Genomic DNA, 27890 nt, shown 5'->3' with positions numbered 1-27890 from the left:
CGCTAAAACTAACTTCATCTGAGAACTATAAAGAACTTTAAATCTAGAGGTATAGAATAGTAACAATGAAAATTTTTGGAAAACACCCAATGAAGAGAGGAAGACGTCTCTCGAGAGCTTGTGATGCATTCATATCCTAGAAAACAAAGCAATTATTAAAAATTTGCAATAAATTAGTATATATACTAATTATACCATTTTGTGAGTGAGATATCGAGAAAACATTACAGTTTTGTGGTAGAAACATTTTAAAAATACTAAAAAACAAACTCTAAGAAGAAAAAATGAATTACATATTATTTTTAGGCCTTTAATAAATATTTATAATAATAATAATAATAATAATAATAATATAAAATATTGACGCGTATATTTCCTAAAAATTATGTTTTTAAATTACCCATAATGCTTTTCACATTTCTAAAGAACTTTCATGCATTTCATTTTATTTTAATTTATTTTCTTTATGATGGAGATAAGAAAATAATAAAATTGGGATTTTAAACTCGTACAGGTTTTTATTTGCCTCTGGTCAGACAGAATTTATTTCATCCTATCAAAGCAATAGAGTGCGAAGCTGTGGGAGCTCTTACCCCATCTAGTGTCAAACACCAGTACTAAAGAGGATTTAACATCAATGTTACCTAGTGTTTTTTAACGTTAAAACTGTCTTGTGTTTTTATCTTACGTTTTGATATTAGCATAAGTAATATATACCAAGTATGAGAATTAGCAAAAATTATCATCAAACTGATATTGAAAGCTTTTGAGCAATCAAGGTTTATTTCAGCGCAGAGCCCGCGATTGTCTAAATAAGGCGAAAAGTTAAGTTTACTATTTTATACTATTCAGTTCGTTTCCAAGTTCAAGTAGGAGCTCGACGTGAAAGGCTAGTATAATATAAACTTTTGAAAATAATAAATTGTTATTTCAATAAAAAAATCGGTAGGAATTGCTGTCTTTATATGGCACCATTTGCCATTTCTAAGTTCTTAGTCACTTTCTTTAAAGTGACTGCTTCAAATTCAATCAGTTTTAGAAAAACTCGAGTTTTGTTTCTTTTATCCCTCATCAAATTTTTTTCAAATTAAAAAGTTTTTATTTTTTGTAATTTTTAGTGGGTAGAGGGCCAAGTCGACTTGCTTTTACATTAATAATTTAATTACTTTACAGTTTCAACAATCATTTTGTTAAATATAAACATAAAATTAACAAAATTGAAAATTAAAAAGAAAAATTATACATATAAAAAAATTATAGTAATACAAAATAAAAACAAAAAAACAAAAAGCGTTATGGGACTGGAAAATTACAACTGCAAATTTAGTTAGTTTCACAAACGATCATTTTTATATATCTTTTTACTGATTGAAATGTTTTTAATTGAACTAGGTCGTTGTGAATTTGATTATAAAGCTTTACTCCAGAGTAAAATAAAGATGATATTTCTTTTGAAGTTTTAAAATTTGGAAGACTTATGAGATCATTAGCCCTTGCTATTGTTTTCAAATTTTTTAAAAATAATAAATTTTTTAGATTTTGGTTAACGTATTTATATATAAACGTTATGCAAGAATAATCAAATAATTGCTCAATATTTAACAATTTGGTTTTTTTATATAAGGGCTTCGTTGGTGTATTCCAGTTAGCATTGAAAATTGATCTAAGCGTACGTTTTTTTAACTTTTGTTTACACGGTTTATAGAATGTGTCCAGTATATCAAGGAAGATCTATGAAGTAAATTGGGTTTGTATAAAGGAAACCTATTACAGTTTTTATCAATAATAAGCTTACAATTATACGAATATTATATCCTATCGATGAAATGACGCAGTTTTGCAACTTAAAGGGAGTAGAACCCTCCTTGTTTGGTTGGGTGTGCCATAGTTTCTCTCTTCTCGCGCTCATGGCGCTAGTCTAGAACGATAGTAGATGTAGTGTTAACTTAACTTAGATTAATGATTCGATTGATAAAATATTAAATAGAAACTTTATTAAAATATGGTCTAGCTACATCTAGTATGCTGTGTTTATATCTGACCCGTTTGTCCCGTTCTTCACAGAATATAACAATAGGCTCAGATATAAGGACGATTTACGTTATTGGTGTCTATGGCTTAGGGCATAGAAAAGAGAAACACAATACAGAACACGACATCTCCCTTATTTTGAGAAATGACATTGGTTAAGGTTAAAATTACATTTCGTCTATGAGTCTTGGTTTTCCCGAGTGTCTTGTAAGCTACAACGACTCTGGTTTAGAAGGTGACATGGGAGATGAAGACTAGTGACCATCCAGGAGATTATTCGAGTTGGGTTTAATGGGCATAGCAGCCGGAAATTCGGGTTCCATTACTGGTTTATAGAAAGATGCATTTCGAGTAATGGAATGCCCATCACGTTCAGCGGTAATTGTTGGGCCTTTTATCGTTGTGATTTTATATGGAAGAGGACTAGAATAGGGCGAAAGTTTATTTGTACGTTGGGTTTTGACTAGAACGGTATCACCAATGTTTAACGAATGAGGCGTGGCATGATTACGTTTATCTTGATAGGCTTTCATTTGTGCCTTTTCATGGGAGTCTTGTTGTGCCACTTCTTCGAAGGCCGGTGGTAGTGTCCGTCCACTAGAAGGAAGTTTGTCGCGAACTGATCGTCCAAACATAAGGGTCGAGGGAGAAAGGTTGGTAGTGCAATGTGGAGTATTGCTATAATTGCGGAGGAAATTCTGCACTTCAACCTTCCAGTCGGTTCCACTTTTTTCCGCGGCACGGATAGCTTTATTAAGCGAAGCCATAAATTTATCGGCGGTGCCATTTGCTCGAGGCCTTCGAGGCGTGATCTTGCGGTGCTTAATACCCAGGTGAGTTAGTGGGCGGTGAACACGGAAGAATTAAATGGTGGTCCATTGTCTGACTTTAACACGTCAGGCAAGCCAAAATGTGCAAAGATTCAATCCAAAATTTGGAGGTTTGGCTCAACCGATGTAGAAGAAACCATTTCCGCTACAGGAAAGCGCGAGTATTCATCCATCATTACGAATAGATAGTTGCCATTCCGAAAAGGACCCAAGTGATCAACCGCAATTTCCGACCAATGGTTTTTTGGTAGGGGGGTCATTCGTAGTGGTTCTCTGTTTGAATGTGGTGTGACGGCCAAGCAAGCAATGCAAGATTTGATTAGTTGGTCCAAATGGGCGTCCATCTTTGGGAACCAGACTTTAGTGCGTAAAAGTTGCTTCGTTTTCAGTAACCCTAAATGTCCTTCGTGCGCGATTGCGAGTGCATGGTGTTGAAGAACCGGTGGTATATAAATGCGATGTTGCCTAAGAATAACTCCGTCAATCACCGAAAGTTCATTCTTAAGCACTGTGAAAGCTTTAATGATCTCATGGTCGACATCAATTGGACTGACTGGCCAGTGGTTGGTGAGATAACAGTCAATAAGGCGTTTAACAGTTGGATCGTTCTTCGAGGTTTGAACAATTTCTTCATAAGTAATGGCTTTAGGTGTAGCGTGTCGTAGAATCATACGGACATGAGATTCTGTTGCAGGCGTTATGCCAAGAGTTGAAATGTTAGGATCAAGAAGTTTATGTGATAGATAGTCAGCTGGATTAGACTTCCCAGGTTAATATTAAACCAATATTTCAATAGTTAATTTTTGGCGGACGAAACCGATAAATAACGAAAGATATTGGAAAATAAATAATAGTTGCAATTGGTTTCATCGATCTATCTATTACAGTTTTCTAGCAGAATTAAAAAGAGGGCAAAAATTTCACGTGTCGAAGACTTTTTAAACAGAGTGTACTTAACACATCAGGAGAATTGTGTATACTCAAATGTCCGTGACTCTAGTTTAGTTTAGAATTGTTGTCTCGGCTGCAGAGTGTAGTGGTATTCTTATATATAAGTAAATACTAACTGTTTACTTGGAAATCCCGCGAAACGTCGAACTCCGTCAAAGGCGTTTGATTGAATTTTCAATACGCCAGTGCAGTCCCACAGTTATTATACAAAGTGGCTTTTGGGGGATTTTTAGGCCCCCCAATTGAAATTTCCATTATACGAAAGCGCTTTTTTATCCACGAACGATTATGATATATTCAAATATATATTTGGGCAGATATTATACAAACGTGGTTTTAAGGCCCCAAATTGAAATTTCACCTATATTATGATACATCATTCGACTGGAATTATCGTACCCTCGCGATTGAAATATATATTTGGGTACTAGGGGGCCCACAAAATTTGACATTTCCACTACTAATATATACTTAATAATTCGGCTGGTACGACTTGTTACTCTTTAACTCTCTACAAACAGAGATAATTTATTAAAAATTAGCCTAAAAACCAGGTTTCCGCGGCTATAAAATCTTCTCGTTTACATTGACTCTTCAGAATTTATATTATTTTTTGGTTCTACAATTAGTTTTGTTCCTGAAATAGGTAATATCAAGAACGTAGATATATACGTTCTTGGTAATATTATAAAATAAGTGAATGTTTTTAGTAGTTTTAAAGAAATGTTATTAGTTCTCCAGGTTTGTTGAAACAAGCAGAATCTAGCCGAAAACATTCCCATTGCTGTTCGCCACTATGTTTTAAATGGACAAATGACCAACTTCTGAGGGTCCGATTTCAAAATTACTAACAATTAGCTGGATTACCCGGTATTTCCCGGCGAAATAAAAATATTTGTATTATGAACATTTTAACAAATCTTACGATGATTATTTAACTATTTGGATTTGTTTATATAATTAAATTAGAATTTAACATTTCTTATACAAAAGCATCAGGCAATACCTAGGAAAAAGCGCCAGCGTTGAAACTCTGACAAATTCAATATAAAATTAGAACGCTGGAATAACTGTTTCCACGCATGGCACCGTACCCAATATAACCAATTGATTAATGAAAATATTAACCAATTATAGGTTGACTACATAATAATTTGCCTTACTTATACGGCCTAGTGTCTATAGAAGTAGGCTTTTACAAAATATTGCAATAAATAAACATGGTCTTTTGGCTAAACCAAAGTTTAGTACCTTGTATATAGCGGATATACCTAATAATTAAATTAATTAAATTAATTAAAGTTGTTTTGCCGACCGTAACTTTCAGGTTTTCTACACGTTAGGCTTAATTAGATTTTAGCGGTTTGAAAAATTGAGTTGGGAATATTAATCTAGAGGTTCAATCAAAATGTCGGATTTCAGTATTTCGCGAAACAAGTTTTCGGGGGTCAAAGGTGACCGTGTGGCCACAGGTAGCCCGAGCTCCCCCTACGTTGTCTTCTCTCTCCTTTCTTCTCGCCGTCGCTTGTTTTGGGATAGAGCGAGGTCCGTCCCGTTCCGTTCCGCGTATTCCCCTCGATCCCATTAACCCCTTTCTCCCTTTTCCCCAGCTCAAATATTTTTATGGTCCGTCCGAATTGAGGGTTGCCAATTACCAAGTTCGGAGAATTTACCTATTGTTAACCATTGCTTAAAGTGACTTATTTTTAGTGTTATATATGGCCGGCGTCTTGTTGGCTTCAGTTTTGACATAACTTGAACCAGTGATTTATTGGTCAAGTAACGACTGACCCTTTGAGGTGTCCCGTCTGTGGAACCCTTATTAAAAAGTGAACGTCACGACACGTTAGATTTTCATTGGTTGGGATCCAGCCAAAATTATCCGGGCCGAAATGACGATTGGAGAAAATACTTTTCCCGCCAAGAACCGGGTCACGTGACACGCGAGAGAACAAAACCGCAGACTTGTGGCAAAACGAGTCACTTTGGTTCTGGACGCACTTCTTCGACTGGTCTCGCTTAACCAGAGGGACCAATGCCACGATAATGGCTACCGCTCGGGCCAAGTTACGAGATAACTAAGATTCAATAACGATAAAACCACCGCCGTTCATCTAGCAAACCCAGGTAATCGCGAAAAGTGCGGTTTGTGCCAACCCCGTCTAGCTAGCAGCCTGGGAGGAAACAGATGGACTCCCGAACTCATGGACAAACAATAAGTACTATCTTATATAAATATATATATATATATATATATGACCATTTAGTCATTGGTATTCTGCCGTTATGAGTCGTAGTACTCGGGCCATCGTAATGATCAGAGTAAGGGCCGAGAGTGGTCTCGTTGTAAATTGAAAATAACGTGTTTTGTTTTTAGTATGTCGTCACCAGTCAAGGTGCAGTGTAGTGTATTAATTATTTTTCAAGGTGTAGTGTATTAATTATTTTTCCAATGTGTGTTAATTATTTTTCAATGTGTAGTGTATTAAACTTTAATCTTATTTCTTTAACTTGGCAATCCTCAATTCGGTAACTTAAGCAATTTACCCCTAGACACCCTAAATAATCTCGCTAACCCCTAATAATGTAGGCTGGGTCGCGAAGGTTCCTTTAGGCTAGGAATAGCGACTTTGAAAAAGGTTAAGAAAAACCCGTACAAATGTACATATAAAAGTTCGAAAATGTAGTTTGTTTCCATACATGTATCTTCGAGTGGTTCTTCAATTAGACCTGCCGCTGCGTTGTTCTTTTCTTCATTTCTCTTGGACCCGCAAATGTTTTCAACATGTCCAAGTTTACCACACCAGGTGCAAGTTTGGTTACGAGCAGGACAGCTGTCTCGTCCTCGAACATGTGAAAGTTACCACCGCAATTGTAATAAAGACCCGTGAATTGAGTCCTGTTGCTATTCGATGTCAATTGCTGTCTTAATCCCGAATTTTTCCGATTATTGACGCGTGGAAATGGCTGAGAGAACTGTCTTATAGGATAATGAAGGGCTTGCTACCACCCCCCTACGCATTAATGGCTTCAAAAGTCGCTTGTTGACTTAGACCTAAGGTGGTGCCTTGGGTATTATTAGATAATAAGCTTGTTGATAGGATAATGAAGGGCTTGCTACCACCCCCCTACGCATTAATGGCTGAATTAATGGCTTCAAAAGTCGCTTGTTGACTTAGACCTAAGGTGGTGCCTTGGGTATTATTAGATAATAAGCTTGTTGAAAGTAAGAAATCTGTGGACGGCGTATTAACTGTTGATATAATGGATAATTGGTTTGTTGTTGCTGCTCAATATATTTCTGGTTTGGCTGTTGTTGTATTGGTTGTTGGGTTGATATTGGTTGTTGTTGTTGTTGGGGTAGTATTTGTTGTCCTTGGGCGTCTTGTGGGGTAATATTGTGTCGAATTGAGTTTGTCGAGGAATCCTCCTTGACTAGTTTGTAAGATTTCGCTAGGACTAAAAATTCGTCCAATGTCATAGTTGGTTCTCTCAAAGCTTTGCGTCGTAAAGACGCTGATAAACATGTTCAATTCAATTCAATTCAATTATTTTATTAAATTTATCTTTTAAGGTTACATGTGTTATAGGGCTAAGTCATAATTGACTTGTTAACCCTTGCGTGTGGTTCTCTTATTTGTAGAGTTTTTAGCAGTGTTAAAAAAAAACATATATAAAAAAAATAACAAACAACAAAAAAATAATTACATAAAAAAGTACTGATTATAGAAACTTTCTTAATTTAAATATACTCAATATAAGAAATAATAATAAATAAGTAAAGGGATCAGTGAGATTGGAAGATTTATATTTAAGTTGGGGTATATTTAAATGTCATATGATAACAAGAGGGATTTTAAGCTACGTTTAAAATGGTGGTATTTTTCAGTTATGTTTAGTTTTTCAATTATGGAGTTAAAGAGTTTAACTCCGCTATAAAATATCGATGTAAATTTTTTTGAAGTTGCACAGAGAGGTAATTTAAACAAATTAGCTGATCTAGTTACTTTTGGGAGTGTATTTGGTTGCAATATTTTCCTTTTTCCGTGATAGTCTTTATATAGAAATAATATTGATGAATAGTCTCGTAGCTGGAAGATATTTAAAATCGAGTCTTTAATAAATAAATCTTTTGTGTGGGTTAAAAAGGGTACTTTATTTATTGCGCGAATGGCTCTTTTTTGAAGGACATTTTAAATTATGCATTGTCGTGTTACCCCAGATACAGTAACCGTAGTTTAGTTTAGAATGGAATAGAGAAAAATATATTTCTTTTAATATTTTATGGGTCATAATTTTATTGCATTTGTACATAATACCACAAACTGATCTTAATGATTTAGAAAGTATGTCGACATGGGCGTTCCAGTTGAGACTTTCATCAAACAATATTCCTAGATATTTATATGTTTTAACTCTATTTAATTTATGGTTGTCTATTGTAATTTTTTCGACAGTATTTATATCTTTTCCTTTGTTACTAAATACAATAAATTCCGTTTTGGTCAGATTCAGGTTTAAACTATTTTTCCTTAGCCACATATTAATTTTCTCTAAACGATTATTTACTTTTTGAATAACCCAATCAATAGTTTTCCCACCATATAGCAGTAGCGTATCGTCCGCGTACAATACTAAACCAGATTTGATGGTTTCTGTGACGTCATTTACGTATAAATTGAAGAGTAGTGGCGAAAGGACCGAGCCCTGGGGAGTACCATTACGAAGTACTCTAGCCTCCGATAGAGTACCATTTACTTTTGTATGGCAAACCCTATCAGTTAAGTAGCTCTTTATCCAGTTACCCGCTACACCCCTAATTCCCATATTATATAGTTTATTTACTAGATTATTATGAGGTACTGAATCAAAGGCTTTGCGTAAGTCTAAAAACACTCCTACGCAAATTTCGCTTTTATCTAAGTAATTAAGTATTATATTATAGGCTTCTGTTATTGCATTAATTGTTCCTAGCCCCGACCGAAATCCAAACTGAGAGTCTGAGATAAGTTTATATTTATTGCTAAATGATAGTAATCGATTGTTAAATGCTTTATCGAAGAGTTTAGATATAAAAGGTAAGATTGAAATTGGCCTATAATTTCTACAGTCGAGGGTATCTCCTTTTTTGTGAATAGGAGTAATAATAGTGCGTTTAAGTGCTTCCGGGTATTTGCCTGTACTGAAAGAAAGATTTATCATAAATACTATTGGTAGTAAAATAAAGGGAAGTATAAGTTTAATTGGTCTTTTGTAGATCATCGAATCCGGCGGCCGAGTTGCTAGGAATAGTAGCGGAAATAGAGCGAATTTCATCAGAGGTAACTGGGTAAAGACTCATGGTGTGTGGATTAAATGAAGAATAAGTGGGATCAGTTGGATTAGACGGAATGTCTTCAGTAAAGTAGTTATTTAAGTTATTTGCCGTGATTGGTATCTCTATCTGAGGCTTTTTATTTCTATTCATTAAAAAATTTATGGTTTTCCATTTTTCTCTAGGATTTTTGCTTTCTTTTAATTTATTATAGTAATAAATATTTCGTGCATTTCTTAGGGTATTATTTGTAGCATTTCTGAATTTTGTATAGTTATTGATATTTTCAGTCGTTGGGTGTCGTTTTGCTTTTTTCTGTAACTTGTGTTTTTCTTTAAGTAAATTGATCAGTTCTTTCGTTATCCAGGTATCATTCTTCTTTGGCAAGGTTATTAATTTAAAGCAGTTGTCGTATTCTTTTTTATTTTAGTTTCAAAATAATTATACGCGTTGTTAACACAGTTCATATTGTATAAATCTGTCCAATCGATACTCGCGATTTTTGTGGTAAATTTATTTAAATTATTTTGATTTAGGTTTCTAATTTTGGTTTCCTTAACTATTTTATCAGAACTTAGCCCTTTTTTTATTTTAGTTTCAAAATAATTATTATTTTTAATGGCGAAGCACTCTATATCATTATTATAAATACATATTTCATTTATATTAGACATTTGCAGTTCATTTCTATAATAGAAACCAATGCCTCCGCCGATTCTGTCTCCCAAACCACAGAACGTATACCCAGTATGACAGAAAATTGCGCTGTCTCTGAACCATGTTTCAGTAAGTGCCAAAATTTCGGGGTTTATTTTTAAGCTTGCTCGGTTCGCATATAGGGAGGGAAAATTACAAAATGCGCTACGAATATTTGCATAAATAAAGCTCATGGCCGAAAAAAAATGAAAAACCTAATCAATGTTTCGTAAAATACAGGCATTTTTAATTTTTAATATCAACACAATTTTTTAACTCATTGTAATAGTAGATTTGCTCGTTTTTAATAACTGTAAATTGTGTTTTAAATCTGGCTGCTTCATTACCAGGAGCTCTAATAAACTGTCGCAAATTGTATCTAGCTACTTCTTGTTTTATCGTATAATCGTGGGCAATAAAAATTTGGGATCCTTTCAGTTTATAAGCGTATTTCATTATTTCATTTTTACCTCTCCGAGGGGACAAAGTCCCCTAGGAGGGGTTATACAACGACCGTGTCTGTCTGTGGGTCTGTGGGTGGGTCTGTGGGTGGGTCTGTGGGTGTGTCTGTCTGTCAGGACTGCGAACGCGTTCGCATTTTCGGTGCAAAGTGTAATCACTGCGTACGCAGTTTCTCAAAGGGTTGGCAAAACCACCGTGTGACGGTGAGCGTTAACGGATGCATTTGCGGTTTGGTTTGGATGGTGTTTTTTCGCTCACCGTCGTGACGGTTTGGTGTATTACGGTTTTTGTAATGTTTATGCGTAGGTTGTGAGTGTTGAATTTGTTGTGTTTGTGTTCTGATGGATGTGCATGTTGAGTCTGTTGTGTTTATATGGGCGTTTTCTCTCCAACTTCTTCTTAATGACTTTGGGACGGACCGAGTGCTGAGTGTAATGCTACCTCTCAACGTCCAATGGCAGGGTTTCCACCAGTTGTACACGGTATTCGTCTTAGTATCAATTTGCGATCGCATCGGGCGGGATTTGAACCCGAGACCTCCTGATTGACAGGCGGACGTTCTACCACAGAACCACCGACACTTGTTACGCCTTATTGAAAATTAGACCTTCAGCTTTATCGGAAGCGTATTTAATAGAGTAGGAAATTTTGGTTTAATTGAAATAGAATTGAAATTGAAATTATTGCATCGAAGAAATTCTAATTTAGCGTTTCTCTATTGATTTAAACCAAATGCGCCACCCAGGTTTCGAACCCAGACCATTCGGCTTGGCAGTCGAGCGCTCTACCACAGAACCACCGATAGCTGCTTAGATTCACTGAAATTAAGACAGGCATCGTAAGCATAATAGGTAATAAAGTCTTTTTTTATTAATGAATTTATGAAGGCCTAATCTGGTATTTTTTAAAGGTTAAATCTTGTTTTAGCGCAGTCAGCCGAGATTAGAGGGTTAAAGGGTAGACCCTGTGGGTGGTCCACTTTCTTAACGACCTATATATAGTTCTGTTAATTCAAAGGAGATAATTTAACGTTAATTGCTTTAAGAGCTGGCGGTTTGTCAAGTGGCTCTCTGTGCTTTGTTGATGGTAAGGTTTTTGCTTCTTGTAAATATATTTGGTGTGGATATTTGGATATCTACGGTTTCTAACGCAGTCAATGATTTCTTGGGTGTGCGAGTCATTATATGATATTGGAAATTGGACGGCATTGGTCTTTTTCATGTGGTATGCGTCACAACGTCAACAGGAAGTGAACGAGTCGTCCACTACCAGATATCTACGGTATCTTCATCAAGGGCGAGTGTTGAAATAAAATGAGCGTTAAAGATGCGGCAAGTATTTCGTAAGCGAGTAATTCCAAAAAGCCTCTGTAGATATTTCTTTCATTAAAATTTGCTTCGTATTATATTTAACTGATAAACTTGTTCTGTAAAAGGGTTTAATTCAATTGTGCATTGTTATAGTACGTCTAACTTACTGTTGTAACTACTTAACTTATGATATTCTGAATAAATTAAAATTGGTCGTTTCGTCTCAATTATTTTAATTATAATTAAAATTTTATACCGGGCGGGATAGAAATGGGTTAATATTTTTAACAAATAACTCTAAATTGCGGAGATATATCTTTAAGGGTTATCTCGAGAAATTAATACCACTAGGGACAATTCTTCCGAGGAGAGGTATATTTTGGCTTGCCAACTTGTTTATAGCAAGGTTATCAAGTTTTAAAATTATGAGTTTTCGTTCCCCTCTTCTATATACTTGGTGGGGTAAGATAGTAAGATCAATATTAAGTAATTCTTTTAAAAGTGCTTATATTTCTTTTGCTAATTGTACACGATCTTCACCCGGTTTTGGCGGAAGGCCTGATATAGTTAAATTATTGCGTCTTTTTTCGGCTTCGAGTGAATCTACTTGTGTCATGAGGCTCATTATTTGCTTATCTTTAGTATCAAGTTTTTCGTTAATTGACTCTTGAAAGCTATCGTTTTCAAATTTCATGGCGTCTAGTTCGTTTGTTTTCTCTTCAAGTTTACCAATACGGGTTTCATGTTCATTGACTTTTTTACAGATTTTATCAATTTTTAGGCTAAAGGTTTGGTTGGCTGCATTTAATTTATCAAATTCTATTTTGTTGTCGATCCTAAGTGTTTAAAGTTCTTGTAGAATAGCAGTAAGGGTTGCGTCTTTTTCCATTTTATAAGTATCATAAATTCAAGTAGTAAGCAATTATTTATAGCGCTAATCTAAGGTATCAGTCACAGTAAGAGCACCAGCGAGAGAAGGTTAAATATCGATAAAATTTGTTATTACCTGAAATACATATAGCAATTAGTCCCAGTCTTAAAACGCTGGCGCTCTGAAGTTCGGCGGCGATGAGACAGTTCTTTTTATACTCCCAGTCGATCGTATTTTTGCACAAAAGTTTGTTTTTTAGTGATGTTCGATATCTCTTATCTGGCGAAGATGCGGTTCGCAAAAAAAAGTCAATCGTAACTTTGCACGCCAAGTAGTGATGAAGTGGCACACTTTTATTAAGTTTTTCTTATTTAGAAGAGACAAGTTAGGAGATCACTGTTGACAGACGTAGAGTACCCGACCAGGAAGCTGGAAGTATACCACTAGTAGAATTCTCGATGCGTTTACTATATAATTCAGATGGCGTAAAGCGAGATTTCTCTATTTTGCTGTAGTGATGTTTTGACGAGGTATAGCAATGAACAGGTGGCAGCAAGTATTCCCATCAGAAAATCAGCGAGACGTCGGTTGTGTAATAAGGCAATATTGATTTGAAATCTCAGTTCTGGACTGCAATCTGAAATACATATAGCAATTAGTCCCAGTCTTAAAACGCTGCTAATGTGCCCTGTGTCCTAAAATTCCCTTGTTTGTGTCATGGAAGTCGCAATAACGATCACAGAGCTTTCAAACGTATCGTATACTCTTCGATCGACTTGCAAGATAATTGCGCTGCCTGTCTAAATTTGTATTCTTTCACTATGATGTTTCTTTTCGGTAAAAAGTAGCCATTGAGCTCCTGTTTAGCCGTGTCATATTCATCGGGTACTTGTGGCTGACCCACACCCACTTGAGGTGCTGGAGATCGAAAGGTGTCATAGATATCTTGTACCTCTGGTCCAGTGTAATAAAAAAGCATCGACTTCTTTCTGTGAGGATCAACCATTCCAAAAGCGTCCCAGAAAACATCAAACCGTTTTATCCATTATTCCTAGCGAAGTCCAAAACTGTCCCTTGATTCTTGATAGATGCGAGTGAGGATCTACAATTATGGGCAAGTTTACAAGAAGTTACATCATACTCGAAAATCGACCCAAGCAATGAATACCCAACGTTATTTGAAGGTTTGGGAAAATTAAAAAGCCTATATAAAATACAACTGATACAAGATGTCATGCCGTAAATGTTGTCTACGCCACACCGTGTACCAATTCCATTACTGGACAAAGTTAAAACGGAATTAGAAAGCATGATAAGACGAGGTGTAATCTCACCAATTGAGGAGCCGACTGAATGGTGTGCCCCTATGGTAATAGTGCGGAAACCCACAGGCGAACTGAGAATTTGCGTTGATTTTACAGTACTGAATAAAAATATTCTACGTAAACTATATCAACTTCCTTCAGTTGATTACACTCTTGGCATTTTGGCAGGAGCCAAAGTATTCTCACTGCTCAATTGCAACAGTGGATATTATAAAACATTTTTACACATTGTCATAAAAACTGATCATACACCACTGTTACAAGTTTTACAATCAAAACAGTTGGATGATTTATCGCCCCATTTCCAAAGATTGAGAATCTGACTAATGCATTATTTGTATACCGTCAAGTACGTGCCGGGTAAATTATTAGTAGCAGCAGACGCACTTTCTCGCAGTCCACTGAAAGATGTGGGCGAAGAAGAATTAAAAAAGGAATTAGAAGCCCACGTCAGGCTCATAACCTAACCTAAAATTTACCAGCCACGGATAAACGGTTAGCTGAAATTTGGACGGCACAGCAAGAAGACCCTGTCTGTCAGTCATTAATTCGCTATAGCTAGGAAAGATGGCCGATAAACAAAAAGAGAAACGAATCACACTGTTCAGCACATTTTCCTCACCGCGCTAGCATAACCGTTCAGGACGGATTAGTTATGATGGGTTGTCGAATTCTAGTACCACAGAGCATGAGAAACGAAATGTTAGACAGATGGTCATTAAGAAATTACGAAATGCCGTGAAAGGGCACGAGCTTCAGTATAGTGGCCCGGCACGTCCAACGATATAGAAAAACGAATACGCTGATGTTCCGTTTGCATAAAGGAATCGCGAAACAGACACGAGCCATTAATACCATAAAAAATTCCAAGCCGAACTTGGCAGCTATGGAATGTCTATACGTTGAACGAAATTGGTATATTGTTGAATCAGATTACTACTCCAGATTTTTAGAAATAGCCATGTTAAAAGACCAAAGCACGAGCACCATTAAAGACATACTCAAATGGATTTTTGGAAGGTTTGGTATACCGGAAAGAGTGAGAAGTGACAATGGACCTCAATTTAACATCACGAACTCATCGGATTTTAGTAGCAAGATATTATGATTTCCGAAACATAACCACTAGTCCTCGCTTCCCGCAGAGCAACGGTTTCGCGGAAGCTGCCGTGAAAATAATTAAGTCCAGAGTTATTAAATCTGAAGACTTACATCGAGATTTACTAGTGTATAGATCTACTCCACTCAGAAATGGATATAGTCCTGCTGAACTTCTATTCAACCGTCAACTAAAAACCACCGTACCGTTAACATCGTCGTTATTGGAACCACCCATACCACCACGCAACGAAATAACTGAGAAAGAAGAGCAAAATAAAGTTAACCAAAAACGTAATTATGATCGCAGACATGGTGTAAGAAATTTACGAGATCTAAAGTCAGGCGAAAAAGTTTGGATAGTAGATCTACGACGAGAAGACGATATTGAAAAGCAAACCAATGATCCTAGCCCATAATCGGTTGTTACCCCCAAGGGGTATTGTTCGAAGAAATCGGTTTAACCTTATACCTATCCCCGAGAACCAACCACTAGATAAATAGGCGACGTAAACATCGGGGACTGATTTAGCTCGTTCCCAGGGGGGCGTCGCGAACAACCACCTTTGAAACGAGCTCTATTATTCACTGATAACTCACAGGGTACTTAGAAACCGAGGAAATACACAATCTATGGATCCGTGGGTTCGGGTTTTGCATTGTTTTCTGAGTGTTGCAACTAGTCCAACATATACCCTGTTTTCTAGAGCTTAAAAAGCTGTTTGGTAGAATGTCCTTCAGTTTGTTTCGTGTTTCTCAGCTACTAACTAACGTGTATTCGTCATTTTAGTGGTATTCGTATTTTTATTATTTAAAATGAGGGAAATCATAAATATTCAAATTGGACAGTGTGGAAATCAATTAGGAATCAAGGTACTGTTATTTTGGCCGGAATTTTCATTATATTTTCTTACCGGTCGAAATGTTCTACAAAACTGTTAATGTTATAGTTAGCTGTTCATCTTCGTAATTAGTATCTGGACTTTTCGCGGTTTCTTTTAAAACATTAATTGTTCGTTATATGGGAAAGGTCTAATTCTCGTAACTTTCAAGATAAGAAAGCTTTCGCTGGAATCTTACCTTTTTTATATACAAACATTTTTTCTCAAACATAGGTTAAAAATGATATTATTATAACAAATTTTTCCAAGATAATTAAACGGTTCGAAACGTATGCAATTTAAAGAACGAAAATTATTATTCGTAAGATAAACTATTCTTACATTAGCACTTTCACCTCGCATTAAAAGGAGTCGGTTTCGAATTCTGGCACTGGGTTAAAACTCCGAACTACTGCATCTGCGTGGAGCTAAGGGATTTTCACTCGAGTTTCCCCTTTACTAAAATTTTGTAGAGGTTAACGGAAATAGGGGTATAGGAAAGTTCGGTGAGCCTGGAAAATTGGCTGCCCGAAAATGCGTCGCCGGAAAATCGGCTGCCGGAAAATTTGGTGTTAGGAATACTCGCTGCCGAAATATTAGGTGCAGTTAAAGCGGAAAACTCGGTGCTAAACAAAAATTATCTCAACTTACTTGTTAGTTTTTATCAAATAAAAAATAATCCAATAGACATAAAAATAAGTCAATAACTATAAAAAATAATTCAAGAATAGGAAGTCAAAAGCCCATAAAGAACCTGCATTACCAACTTCGTTGGATCAAGTACAGATACCAAACGAGTTCAAAATAACACCAACTGAGACACTTTTCCTTCTTCACGACTCCGGGGCCAGCGATAAAGAATGAATCCTCATATTTGTTGGAGATACAACTTTAAATGCCCTTAAAAACTCAACTCATTGGTTTGGTGACGGTACTTTTAAAGTGTCTCCTCTTTGGTTTTTCCAACTGTATAGTTTACATTGTAAAGTGAACGATTCAGTTGTGGCATGTATTTTTATTCTTATGGTGAACAAGAAGAAAAACACTTATAAACGTGTCTTTTGTGAAATCCGCAACTTAATTCCTTCAGCGACTCCGCAAATAATGATGATGGATTTTGAAATGGCTTCAATTAAAGCGTTTCAAGAAGTTTTCACTGTGACCATCGTCAAAGCTAGGAGCAACAAACACAACACCCCACACAAGGAGAACGCAACCCGTCAAAAGTCGTGGATTTTCTTGTGTACGTTTTTCATTGGCTAAACGCTTTAGCGCCTGCTGCCGATGGAAGGGGATAATTCAGAAATTGTCTTCCCCCCCGCCCGTGAAACGTTCAGCGTAAAGGCTCGTGACGCTCGTCCAATGAAATTCGTGCACAACCCTTCGTTAGCGTGTTTAAAGGCTAGCTGCGTTCTCCTTGTTTTTGTTGCTCCTAGGTCAAAGGCTGCTTCTTCCACCTGAGTCAAAGTGTATACAGGAAAGCGCAAGCGGTAGGACTTCAAGAGAGTTATACCAATGACGTACTTATAGCTGAACAGCTAGCGTTAATTCCAGCTTTAGCTATAGTACCGGAAAATCGCATAGAAGAAGCCTTCGACAAGATACAGTTACTAATTGACAGTTCTATTCAACCTGTTTTAGACTATTTTTAGGAAAATTACTTGGGCCGACCAACAAACCGTGGGAGACGGACACCAATGTTTCCAATACAATTGTGAAATTACAACGAAACTGCAGCTGAGGGTGGACAAAAAACCAACAATTACTTGGAAGGTTGGCATAGGGGATTTCAAGCCCAAATAGCCTGCCATCACCCAACCTTGTGGAAATTTCTGAAAGCATTGCAAAGGGAAGAGGCTATTTCGGTAACGAGGATATTACAATTGCGAACGGGCTTAGTTGAACCGGAGAATACCGCCTACAAGATAAGTTCTGAACGTTTGCAAAGATTGGTAAGCCGATTTGAAGACACGTCGTGTGTCGAAATGTTTCTACGTGGTGTGGCACACCATGTTTCTTTTTGAAATTTTAGAAACAAAAAAATTAGAAATAAATAAAGTTTTTAGAAATTGTGAAATATGAATTTTTTTTGAGACACCAAGTTTTCCGTGCACCGAATTTTCTCCACACTGACTTTTCGCAGCACCGAATGTTCCGGCAGCCAATGTTCCGGCAGCCAATGTTCCGGCAGCCAATTTTCCGGCAACCAATTTTCCAGCACCGAACTTTCTGCATCCCCGGAAATAGTAGTGTGAATTACACTACCGAGCAATCGCAGGCTTTTCTTGTAGGTGGAAACAATCGTCTCTGAATCGTAGATCCAGAGGCTTCATATTTCCTGTTAATTCAAATGCTTTTTTTAATGGTTGTATGCCTTGGAATTCAATTCGCTGCTACATCTATAGAAGTATTTCTTATAAATTGTATTCTTTTGAAAAGAGCTTTCCCCTCCCCTATTTCTACCATGAAAATACTTTCTTCTCTCAGTTGTTTGAGCCAAAGAACACGATGGTAGCGTGTGACGTCAGACACGGAAATGTCTTATCTGTGGCCGCAATTTTTCGAGGGCAACTGTCAACCGACGATGTCGAGACGCAAATGTCGCTCGCCAACAAGAAATATTCGGGGTACGCTTTGTTTTCACCTTTTATTCAATGCCGTCTCCCATTTATTGTTGCTTATCTATTATTTTAATCCTTCTACTTTGGGTGCACCATTTGTTGCAGTTATTTCGTGCATTGGATCCCGAATAACGTAAAGACGGTGGTTTGCGACGTGCCACCGACTGGGCTGCCTATGTCCGCCACACTCATCGCCAACCACACAGCCATTCCGGATATTTTTGACAGAGTGGCCACTCAATTTCTTTGTGAGTATATGTTATAGCAATAAAAGTTGCGAAATTTTTGTTAAAATCTTATTTATATTCGCTTCTAAGGGTTACTAACTCGCCCAAAATCGTGAAACACCTAGTTTTCGAACTAGAGGTATTCGGAGGGATACAAGTTTGTTAAGGTGATATGTGGCCAGAAAATAGTCCTCTCGACATATTCATAACGAGGGACTTAAATAACTTGAAATTACGTAAATTTTGTAACTTTAATAACTTAAATCAATGATTGGATAGCCTATCGATTCATACGCGAGCAGTAGAGGATAAATCATTTGAAAAAGGCGGACGATTCTTGACATTTTAGCTCGTAGAATTCCCCTAGGATTTTGCTGGGGATTTTAAATTTGAGACTCGCTTCGTTTTGATTGAACTTTGTAATTTCTACATCATAAAGGTAATAAATGTTAAAACTATTTGTAAAAGAACGTTGAACGATCAAAACAGTTTCTAGATCAAGCGCGTGCTGCACGCGGATTTTAGGGGGGAGTTATTCTGAAACCGATTAAAGGGGCTCAAAAGTTCGGTGGCACAGAGGGATTGAAACTTCATGGAGAGAGGGGAAAGTACAGTCATTTTTATTTTTATGCGTAGACATCCTGCCCTTTCTTTCCCTCCTGAAGTTTCAACCCCTCCTGTGCCACCAAACGTTTAAGCCCATCCAGAGCATGCACGATTTACGAACCTTGAAGCCCATCTACATCATGGCCGAAGCGATGCTTTTTGTTCAACGTTCTTATACATTTACACGTTCTTGATATACTAATCTCCGTATAATTTCTCAATACGCTTTGTAAAACCTTAAGCCTTGTCCGACTTTCGCGTTTAAAGTTTTAAACCTAGGATGATATGTTCCTACGTTTCAGGTTTGCCAACCGACGTTTTGGAGAGCAAACTACTTTTCGCTACAAAGACTAAATATAGCGCTCACTAGATCCGTTAGTCCTAGGCTGCGTTAATTTCTTCTTTGCTCCGTGTTGAAAACAATACGTTTCAAAGGTTTTACGTTGGCGGTATAGGGAGTTGGAGGTTTAGTCAGAAGGTAAAATAATTCATAAAATTCGTTAAATAAGCCTCGCAACCAGTAACGGATTAACAATAAGGCTGAGAAGGCTTGACTGCACTATATCAACAACAAGCTGGACAGTCGTAGCGAATTTATGGAAAGGGCCAGAGGTGAATAGGTCTCAATAGCCACTTTCACACCATACCTTCAACCAGTGGCGGATACATATGGGGGGCGCCTCCCCCTTACGCTTAAGCTTTGCATGTGACTTGTTGATGTTAGTGCACCCACAGTGGCGCCGGTAGGATTTTATTGTACGTAGGCTGAAAGATTTTGAGGCCCCTTTTTAGCGCAATTGCCCCCCCCCCCTTTTTTACTTTTTTTAAATACATTTTCTTCAATAAATATAAGAAAAGACTAATTAGAATTTAAAAGTAGTTTATTGGATGGAAATTTGAAATATAGTTAAAAACTGCATTAATAAAAATATTCTGATTTTAAAAAACATATTCAGTATTTATGAAAAAAAATTTAGCCGCCTATTTTTGTTTCTGTCAAATACATCTACCACTAATTCGGGATTATCTCTCATTTTGTTTGATAGTTCTTTATTTATAGATATTATTGCTAAATTAGAAAGCCTTTCTTCGGACATTGTTGACCTGAAATATGGCTTGAGCCTATTTAAAGTACTGAAGCTTCTTTCCCCTGTTGTATTTGCGACAGGAATTGTTAATACAATTTTAAAATATTTCACAAGATCAGGAAAGACAACCTCTAACGACACTAAATACTCGCAACACTCCTCAATTTGGTCGAATTGCTGTTTTTTAATTAAGTTCTTGGCTATTTTTATTTGCCCTTTAAGACATTCTTGGTCAAAATTCAACCTATCGAACTTCTTACAAAACTCTAAAATGTCCGTTTCGTTAAAAAAAATTGGGTGAATTGGGGTCAGCAGCTAAGAGCGAATTGTATAAATCAGCATTTTTGAGAAATCTTCTTTTCATTTCAGCTATAAAACTATCTATTATTTCAAAAACTGCTGATCTAAGTTCCTGTCCTAAAGTTTTAGCTTCGGAACTTCTATTTCCGGTTGTGCTAAGAACTATACTGTCTTTAATTTTTTTATTCATGGATATTTTTCTTTTGATAGGCATTAATGTGGAACTATTTTCATCCGGTACAGGGATAAATACTTTTTCAGCTATTTATTTAGCACTATTCCATACAATCACAAAATTTGCATCATTTCGAATTTCCTCTAAACTCTTAATAGTCGCCTTACAAATATCTAATGCTTGCGTGATAACTAGTTTCGAATTTTGTAAATATTCAGATAACGAATTTGTTATTTCCAAAACATTATCTAACGCTACTAATATTACAACAATTTTGAAATTTTGTAATTGGGAAAGGTAACCGCAGCATTCAGCTGATTCGTCGGGCTTCCCATTTTCAATAATATTTTCCAAAGCCAATAACACGGCGTCGTATCTACTTCTGATATAATTAAGCCCTTTTTTCTTACTGGACCATCGTGTATCGCAACTTTGTGGCATTTTAAGTATTTTTTGATAATCCAGATCTTTTTGAGCATTTTGAAAATACTCGCTTCTAACAGCCGAATTGCTCTGAAAATTATACAGAGCCTGAAGTAACCCAAGTAATTCCCTAACTGGTTTAATTTTTCTACAGCAATCGACCAAAACAAGGTTTAAGCGATGAGCGTAACAATGAATGTACGGGCATTCTCCCCCCACGGCCTCTTCTACGCGGATATTAACCCTACTATTTATCCCAGACATAACGCTCGCTCCATCGTAAGTCTGTGCTACACAATTATTAAGCTGAAGGCCACTTCCAGATAATATTTAGAGTATGGCCGAAGTAATTGTTTTGGCATCAAATTGGTGCATATCGACGAACCCAAAAAATCGCTCTTTAATTTATCCCGCTTTTGAAGTGTATCTTAAACAAACGCATCGCTGTTCTACTCCGCCATTATCTCTAGTTTCATCCGCAATTACGGAATATATGCCCCCCGATTCTTTTATTTCAGTTACAATCATTTGACGAACTAAATTTCCGCCTATATTTATCAGCTCATTTTGTATTGTGCTGTGCAGATATTTTCCATTATTGGGCATGCTATCGCATTTAAATTTTAAATCGGGACATTTCCGTTTAATTAAATTCAAAATAAAGTTACCTCGATTATCTAGCTCGTTACCGCACCTTTGTCCTCTTAAAGATATGTCCTGTTGGGCACAAAGTAATATAACCTCGAAGTGAGCAGATAAGACCTCGCGGTTTCTTATTACGTCAATCTTCTGTTGATAATTAATTTGCGTGGAAATAGAGCCATTTTTTTTAGATTTTGAATAATTTAAATACTTTTCATACGAAAGTTGGTGGTTTGATTTTTCTGCATAGAAATGTTCTTGAAATCTTCTTTTCATGTTTTTCCAATCCGAAAATCCCGTGACGAAAGTAGAACTCTCTGAGCTTAAAAAGTGTCGACAACAAAAACAGTACACTTTGTCATTTTCAACGGAATATTCAATCATATTGTACTTGTCGAACCAAGTAGAGCAAAAATTTCGGTTTTGATTACCATTTCGAGTTGTAGGATACGATTTGTCTTGGTCTACGCTTATATCGGTAATTAAAGTACTGTGTCTACTGAAACTATTCCAATTAATATCTGTTTTCTTACTATTTGGACACTCGACCACCTTTTCTGTAATGAAATCGATCATTTTGTCCTGATTTCCTTTGAAAACTGTTGCTTCCGAAGTTTCCGATGAAAGAACGTCCGTGTTGTATTCGTGAATTTCAGTGTTACTTTGAAATTTAGTTAAATTACCAATACTCTCAGAATTTGAACATTTTGTGGTACTAGCATTAAAATTGCACACTTTTTTCTTTTAAATTGGCATGAAATGTCTTCATTAGTATCATTACCTCCGGCGTTGCTTTTAATTCATTTGACTCATTTTGATCTATGGGGACATCATTTTGTGGTTTTTCGGTGTTGTTCGACTTCAAAAACTTAATCATGGCATCTTTCTGGCTTTCCAATAGTAGCGCATGTTTTTTCTGTTTCTGTCTCTTTTTCGCTCCCGATTCAAACCGCCTCATATTAAATAGCTATTGAATTTAAAGAGCTTTTAAATATTTAAGACGCAACCGCACACAACCGAGTCCGAAAGAAAATGACCTACTGTTACTTTTGTATCCCCTCACCAGTGCCCCTCAACTTTTTTAACCTGTCTCCCCCGCTATTGTTATTGTCACTCTTACTTCTAAAAATGTTTAGCCTTTAGGAACGTTAAAATTGGTGCCACGCTGGTCCACCTGCTACTGCCCAAGGGGGACTCTTCCCTGACGTTTCAACAGGTGTCACGCTGTGCCCCCTTTTTGCGTTTGAGCTATCTAGAATGGAATGCCGCACGGCAGCACTGAACACGTATGGGTCTCAAACAAAGCCCTTCTCTCGGTACGAATCGCTACTCGCTTGTGTTAAATAGCCTACAGCTAGGAAGATGAATCAGAACCAAAAAATGAGGACTTTTTCCATAGAAATGGTAAAGATCTTTATCATAAGTAAATTAGTAAATACGGTTTCAAAAAGTAACAAATAAAAACACTGAAAAACAGGTTAAACGAGGCCCTTTCTACAGAATTTTGAGGCCCCTATTTTAGTCATTTTGAGGCCTTCTCAGAATCTCAAGATAGGCTTCAGCCTACCCCAGCCTACCTGTAGCGGCGCCACTGTGCACCCATAGCTCAAGATGTCTTTTAGCGCCCCCCTCACCCTTGAGTTTGATTTCCAATTTTGAGGAAAGTTATCTAGAGAAACTCAATGTCTAGTATTCATGGTATTTTTAGAAGAGGGAGTGTCAAACTTTTGTATAAACCTATATTCCACATTTTCTTTCCGTCATTGTATTTAGCCATGTTTCGTCGAAGAGCTTTTCTGCACTGGTACACGTCTGAAGGGATGGATGAGGCGGAGTTCGGTGAAGGACTGGTCAACGTCCGAGATCTGATTACCGAGTATCAGTCCTGCCAAGAAGCCGAAAACGATATCAGCGGGCCCTCCCTTAATGATTCGGTGTTTTTATATTGTAATAAATTTAAATTTCTACTATTCATATAAACTTTTTAAATTATACACGTCTAAATATCTACCAACTTGTGTTTCCTTTAAAACCAGTTATTCGTTTCCTCGACCCCCTTCAAATTCAAATTCAAATTCAAATTTATTAATTTTTTAGTAATACATAAGTACATAAGTTCATTGGCATCAGTATATAAAAAATATTAGACGAATCAAAATATCTTTTGGGCATTTTCTTGGATCTCGAGAAGGCCTTTGATAGCGTTCCGTATGATCGCCTCATTAAAAAATTATATCGTCTGGGTGTGAGAGGTTTAGCATTAGACTGGATAAAGAGCTACCTTACGAATAGAGTTTGTGTAACCAAAGTAAATAAAAATATCTCTAGTCCAAAAAAAAATCTTAATAGGCGTTTCACAGGACTCAATTTTATCACCTATTTTATTTAACTTGTATATCAACGATATAACAAAACTATTATCTTCGGAATATCTAAAACTTTATGCAGACGACACAGTACTAATGATTGTAGGGACGAAGCTAAAAGCACTAATAAACAAAGGGAATGAGCTATTAAATATTGTATATAATTGGATAGAAAATAACGGTCTAAAATTAAATAAACTTAAAACAGAGTATATATGATCTTTGCTAATGTTTATAAAAAAGTAAACGAGTCGGACTGCAAAATAATGGTTAAAGGAGTTGAAATAATAAGAGTTCATAAATTTAAATATCTGGGGGTATGGCTAGATGACAAATTAACATGGAGCAGTCATATCGATTATTTATGCACAAAATTGGCTGCCGCAACATATATAATTAGAAAATGTAGGGATTTTTTCCCAAGAAGTGCACTTTTTAATTTATATTACAGTTTCTTTTATTCCCATGTGAATTATAGTATTTTGTTGTGGGGTAATGCCGCGGATGATTATCTTGTCAGAATAAAAACCTTGCAAAAAAGGGCCTTAAGAGGAATTTACAATTTAAATTGGCTGGCACCATCGGAACCTCTCTTTGTTAAAAATAAACTCTTAAATGTTGAACAAATGTATAAAATTTCATGTTTAAAATTTATCTATAAAAATATTACTACCGTGTCAATCCCTTTATTTACTTTTAATATTAAAAACCGTCTAACTAAGTTACAAATTTTGTTAAAACCGCCACTATGCCGCACTACAAAAAAACTAAACGCTATTTTTAATCAAGGCGTAATAATATAAAGGGTGTCTCAATTTGCTCGATCAGGCCATTTTTCTCAAAATGTATTTATGCTAGGGTTCTGAAATTTGCAGGGTTTATTTGTTAGGTATGGAAGGCGTTGGTTACTAAATTTCAGAAAAATCGAACGATTTTGTGTCGTTTTGGAAAATTTATTTTTTCACCGGTAGGTGTCACGCAAAATGTTTCAATAGAAAAGTTGTAGGGCATACTCGAAAGTGTAAAAATAATTTTGGTTCGGTGGATTAAGTCAAAGTCGACTTTCACCCAAACTAATTTGACTTACGCTTACGCCACAAATTTATACGTTCATATAAATGTAAATTTGACGGTGAAATTAGTGAAGCAGTTTGGATATATAATTCAGATTGTACCTGATCATGTGATAAAAAGATAACGGATTGATATGTTCAGATAGAAATTAGAAGCACTAGATTTAGCAGTTATTTTTCAATTCGGAAATTGGCCAAGAGGCACACCGAGTAAAGAAAGAATAAGGAGAGAAATACCCAAAATGTAGTGAGAACGATGCGATGACCGTTTTAAAGAAACAAAAAGGAGCGATATTTTCTCCCCGGAACACCTCTTTTGTCGTGCCAAGAAGGTCGACCACTTTTATCGCACTAACCCGTTTACATGACCGTTCAGATGCGTCGACACCGAAAGGTCGCTCTGGGTGCGCTCATGGATAGAGCCTCATTGTTAAAGAAAATTATTACGTTCAACACCTAATTAGACAAAGTAGACAAAGACCGCGTCTTCCATTTCGACGTGGTTACGAGTAAGATCATCAAACAAAGATTTGTAGACAAAAAATTACGCTTATTTTTCTTTTGTTGTTTTTTAACGTGAAATATCAATTGTCCTAGTAGTATTTAAAGCGTTTACATTTCAAAGTTAAAACATTATCTCAGCCTGGCCGATTGTTGTCCAGTATGCCTCTTTGCACGAGATCAGCGCGCTCATATGCTAGAATTATTTTACGGAGAAGGTCGTCGTAATGCTACTCTAGTAAGTCAGTTATTTAGACGAAGATTTCCCAGTTGCAGACCAAGTCATACGACGGTTCTTAGAGTGGTCCGCGACTTCGACAACTGGGGTAATATCAATCCGAGGTTTCGTGGTCGTGGTCTCCAGGACATCGACATGGAAAACACCATACTTGCCTACTTCGTCGCCTATCCTCGAGCGAGCGTCAGGACTGCCAGCTTTGACTTAGGGTTGGATCGAAACTACGTTTGGAGAACACTCAAAAGACACCATTTTCATCCTTATCGAGCGACACTTCACCAAGGACTGCATGACGGTGATAGACAGCGCCGACTCGACTTCAGCAATTGGTTTTGCCTCATGGCTGACAGACACCAGGATTTTCACGATCAACTACTGATGTCCGACGAATGTTCATTCGGAAGAGATGGGCCTTTCAACCGTCAAAACCAACATATGTGGGACTACGAGAATCCACACTGGGGATTTCCTCACCGCCACCAAGTGCAGTTTCGCTTAAATGTGTGGGCTGGTCTGTTAGGTGACAGAATTATTGGCCCGTTCTTCCTGCGAAATCGTCTGAACGGTCAAAACTACTTGGAGTTCCTTCAAAATGAAATATCCAACGTGTTGGACGACATTCCTCTGGCCGAGTACAGACGCATCTGGTTCCAGCAAGATGGGGCGCTACCTCACCAATATCGTGACGTGGTTGCGTATCTAAACGATGAGTTTCCTGGAAGATGGATCGGAAGAACTGGTCTTTTTCAACCGAACAAAATTTTTTTTTACACTTTCGACTACAACTTTTCTATTGAAACATTTTGCGTGACACCTACCGGTGAAAAAATAAATTTTCCAAAACGGCACACAATCGTTCGGTTTTTCTGAAATTTAGTAACCAAAGCCTTCCATACCTAACAAATAAACCCTAAAATTTTCAGAACAATAGCATAAATACATTTTGAGAAAAATGGCCAGATCGAGCAAATTGAGACACCCTGTATAATATGTATCACATCAGTATTGAGGGAATAAAAACAGTGGGTGCCGTCTTTAATGCGTTTAAAAATATAATAATGAATAATTTCTAGCTTTTGTATGAAACTGTGAGATAGTGTTTTTCTAATGTTATGTTTTTTTTTCGGTTTAATATTAGATATGTTAGTAAATTTTTTACTTAATTAAATTTGTTGTTTTAATTGCAAATGACAAGGCTATAAGTCGCTTGAAGACTTGGCCCTCCAACAACTTATGTATTACTAAAAAATTAAAAAAATTTGAATTTGAATTTGAATTTGAATGAAGAATTTTCCCAGGTTCTAAAATCCATTTATCTGGCAGATTGTAGAGTTGAAATACCAAATTTTGGTAAATTGCTTCAGTTAAACAGGGTTTTGATGAAATATCGACACTAGCAATCGATAAACAAATAAATAAAACCTAAATAATTTATGATATTAAAGATTTAATTGAACTGGCAACACTTTAATGTTAGACACACTCAGAAAATCGATATAAATTTTGTATTAATTCTTAAGAAGGAAGAATTTTCCCAGGTTCCAAAATCCATTTATATGGCAGATTGCCGTGTTGAAATACCAAATTTTGGTAAATTGCTTCAGTTAAACATGGTTTTGATGAAATATCGACACTAGCAAATGATTAACAAATCAATAAAACCTTAATAAAATATTGATATAAATAAACTGGCCGTTCTGTTAAGTTAGTCTCACTCCATAATTATCAAAATTTTTTCATTTTTATAACCAGCTTGATCTGCCTAAGGAAGATTTTGGCAAATTTCCAACAGCAAAGCAACTTACGGAAATCATAGAAGAAATACACATTTCTTGTTAATCGTCTTGGCCAATCATGGCTT

The 27890-nt window shown here is 36.5% G+C and overlaps 2 protein-coding genes across 2 annotated transcripts; both read left to right on the top strand.

The window, feature by feature from the left end:
* The first annotated feature begins 16532 nt into the window (after positions 1-16532).
* LOC149926932 (uncharacterized) lies at positions 16533-17838 on the top strand. The gene is made up of 2 exons (XM_090158257.1): positions 16533-16936; positions 17206-17838. The coding sequence occupies exons 1-2, from the start codon at positions 16793-16795 to the stop codon at positions 17419-17421; spliced, it is 360 nt and encodes a 119-aa protein (XP_090014383.1). The 5' UTR covers positions 16533-16792; the 3' UTR covers positions 17422-17838.
* A 421-nt stretch (positions 17839-18259) lies between these two features.
* On the top strand, positions 18260-23846 carry LOC149926931 (tubulin beta chain-like). Its single transcript, XM_090158256.1, has 3 exons — positions 18260-18396; positions 18496-18638; positions 23625-23846. Exons 1-3 carry the CDS (start codon positions 18278-18280, stop codon positions 23828-23830), a joined length of 468 nt encoding a protein of 155 aa, XP_090014382.1. The 5' UTR covers positions 18260-18277; the 3' UTR covers positions 23831-23846.
* The last annotated feature ends 4044 nt before the right edge of the window (positions 23847-27890 follow it).

Source organism: Leiobunum rupestre, chromosome 9, assembly GCF_980474605.1.
Source record: "Leiobunum rupestre chromosome 9, qqLeiRupe1.1.hap1, whole genome shotgun sequence".
Taxonomy (NCBI): Eukaryota; Metazoa; Arthropoda; class Arachnida; order Opiliones; family Sclerosomatidae; genus Leiobunum; species Leiobunum rupestre.
The sequence above is the reverse complement of the archived record's forward strand: the minus strand, read 5'-3'. Positions and strand labels throughout refer to the sequence as shown.

Coding starts and splice junctions, on each gene's coding strand:
- LOC149926931 (XM_090158256.1), top strand. CDS start 18,278: ATGGTAGCGTGTGACGTCAGACACGGAAATGTCTTATCTGTGGCCGCA. Junction 18,397..18,495: donor GCCAACAAGAAATATTCGGG/GTACGCTTTGTT, acceptor CATTTGTTGCAG/TTATTTCGTGCATTGGATCC. Junction 18,639..23,624: donor AGTGGCCACTCAATTTCTTT/GTGAGTATATGT, acceptor CATTGTATTTAG/CCATGTTTCGTCGAAGAGCT.
- LOC149926932 (XM_090158257.1), top strand. CDS start 16,793: ATGGTGAACAAGAAGAAAAACACTTATAAACGTGTCTTTTGTGAAATC. Junction 16,937..17,205: donor AAGTTTTCACTGTGACCATC/GTCAAAGCTAGG, acceptor TGTTGCTCCTAG/GTCAAAGGCTGCTTCTTCCA.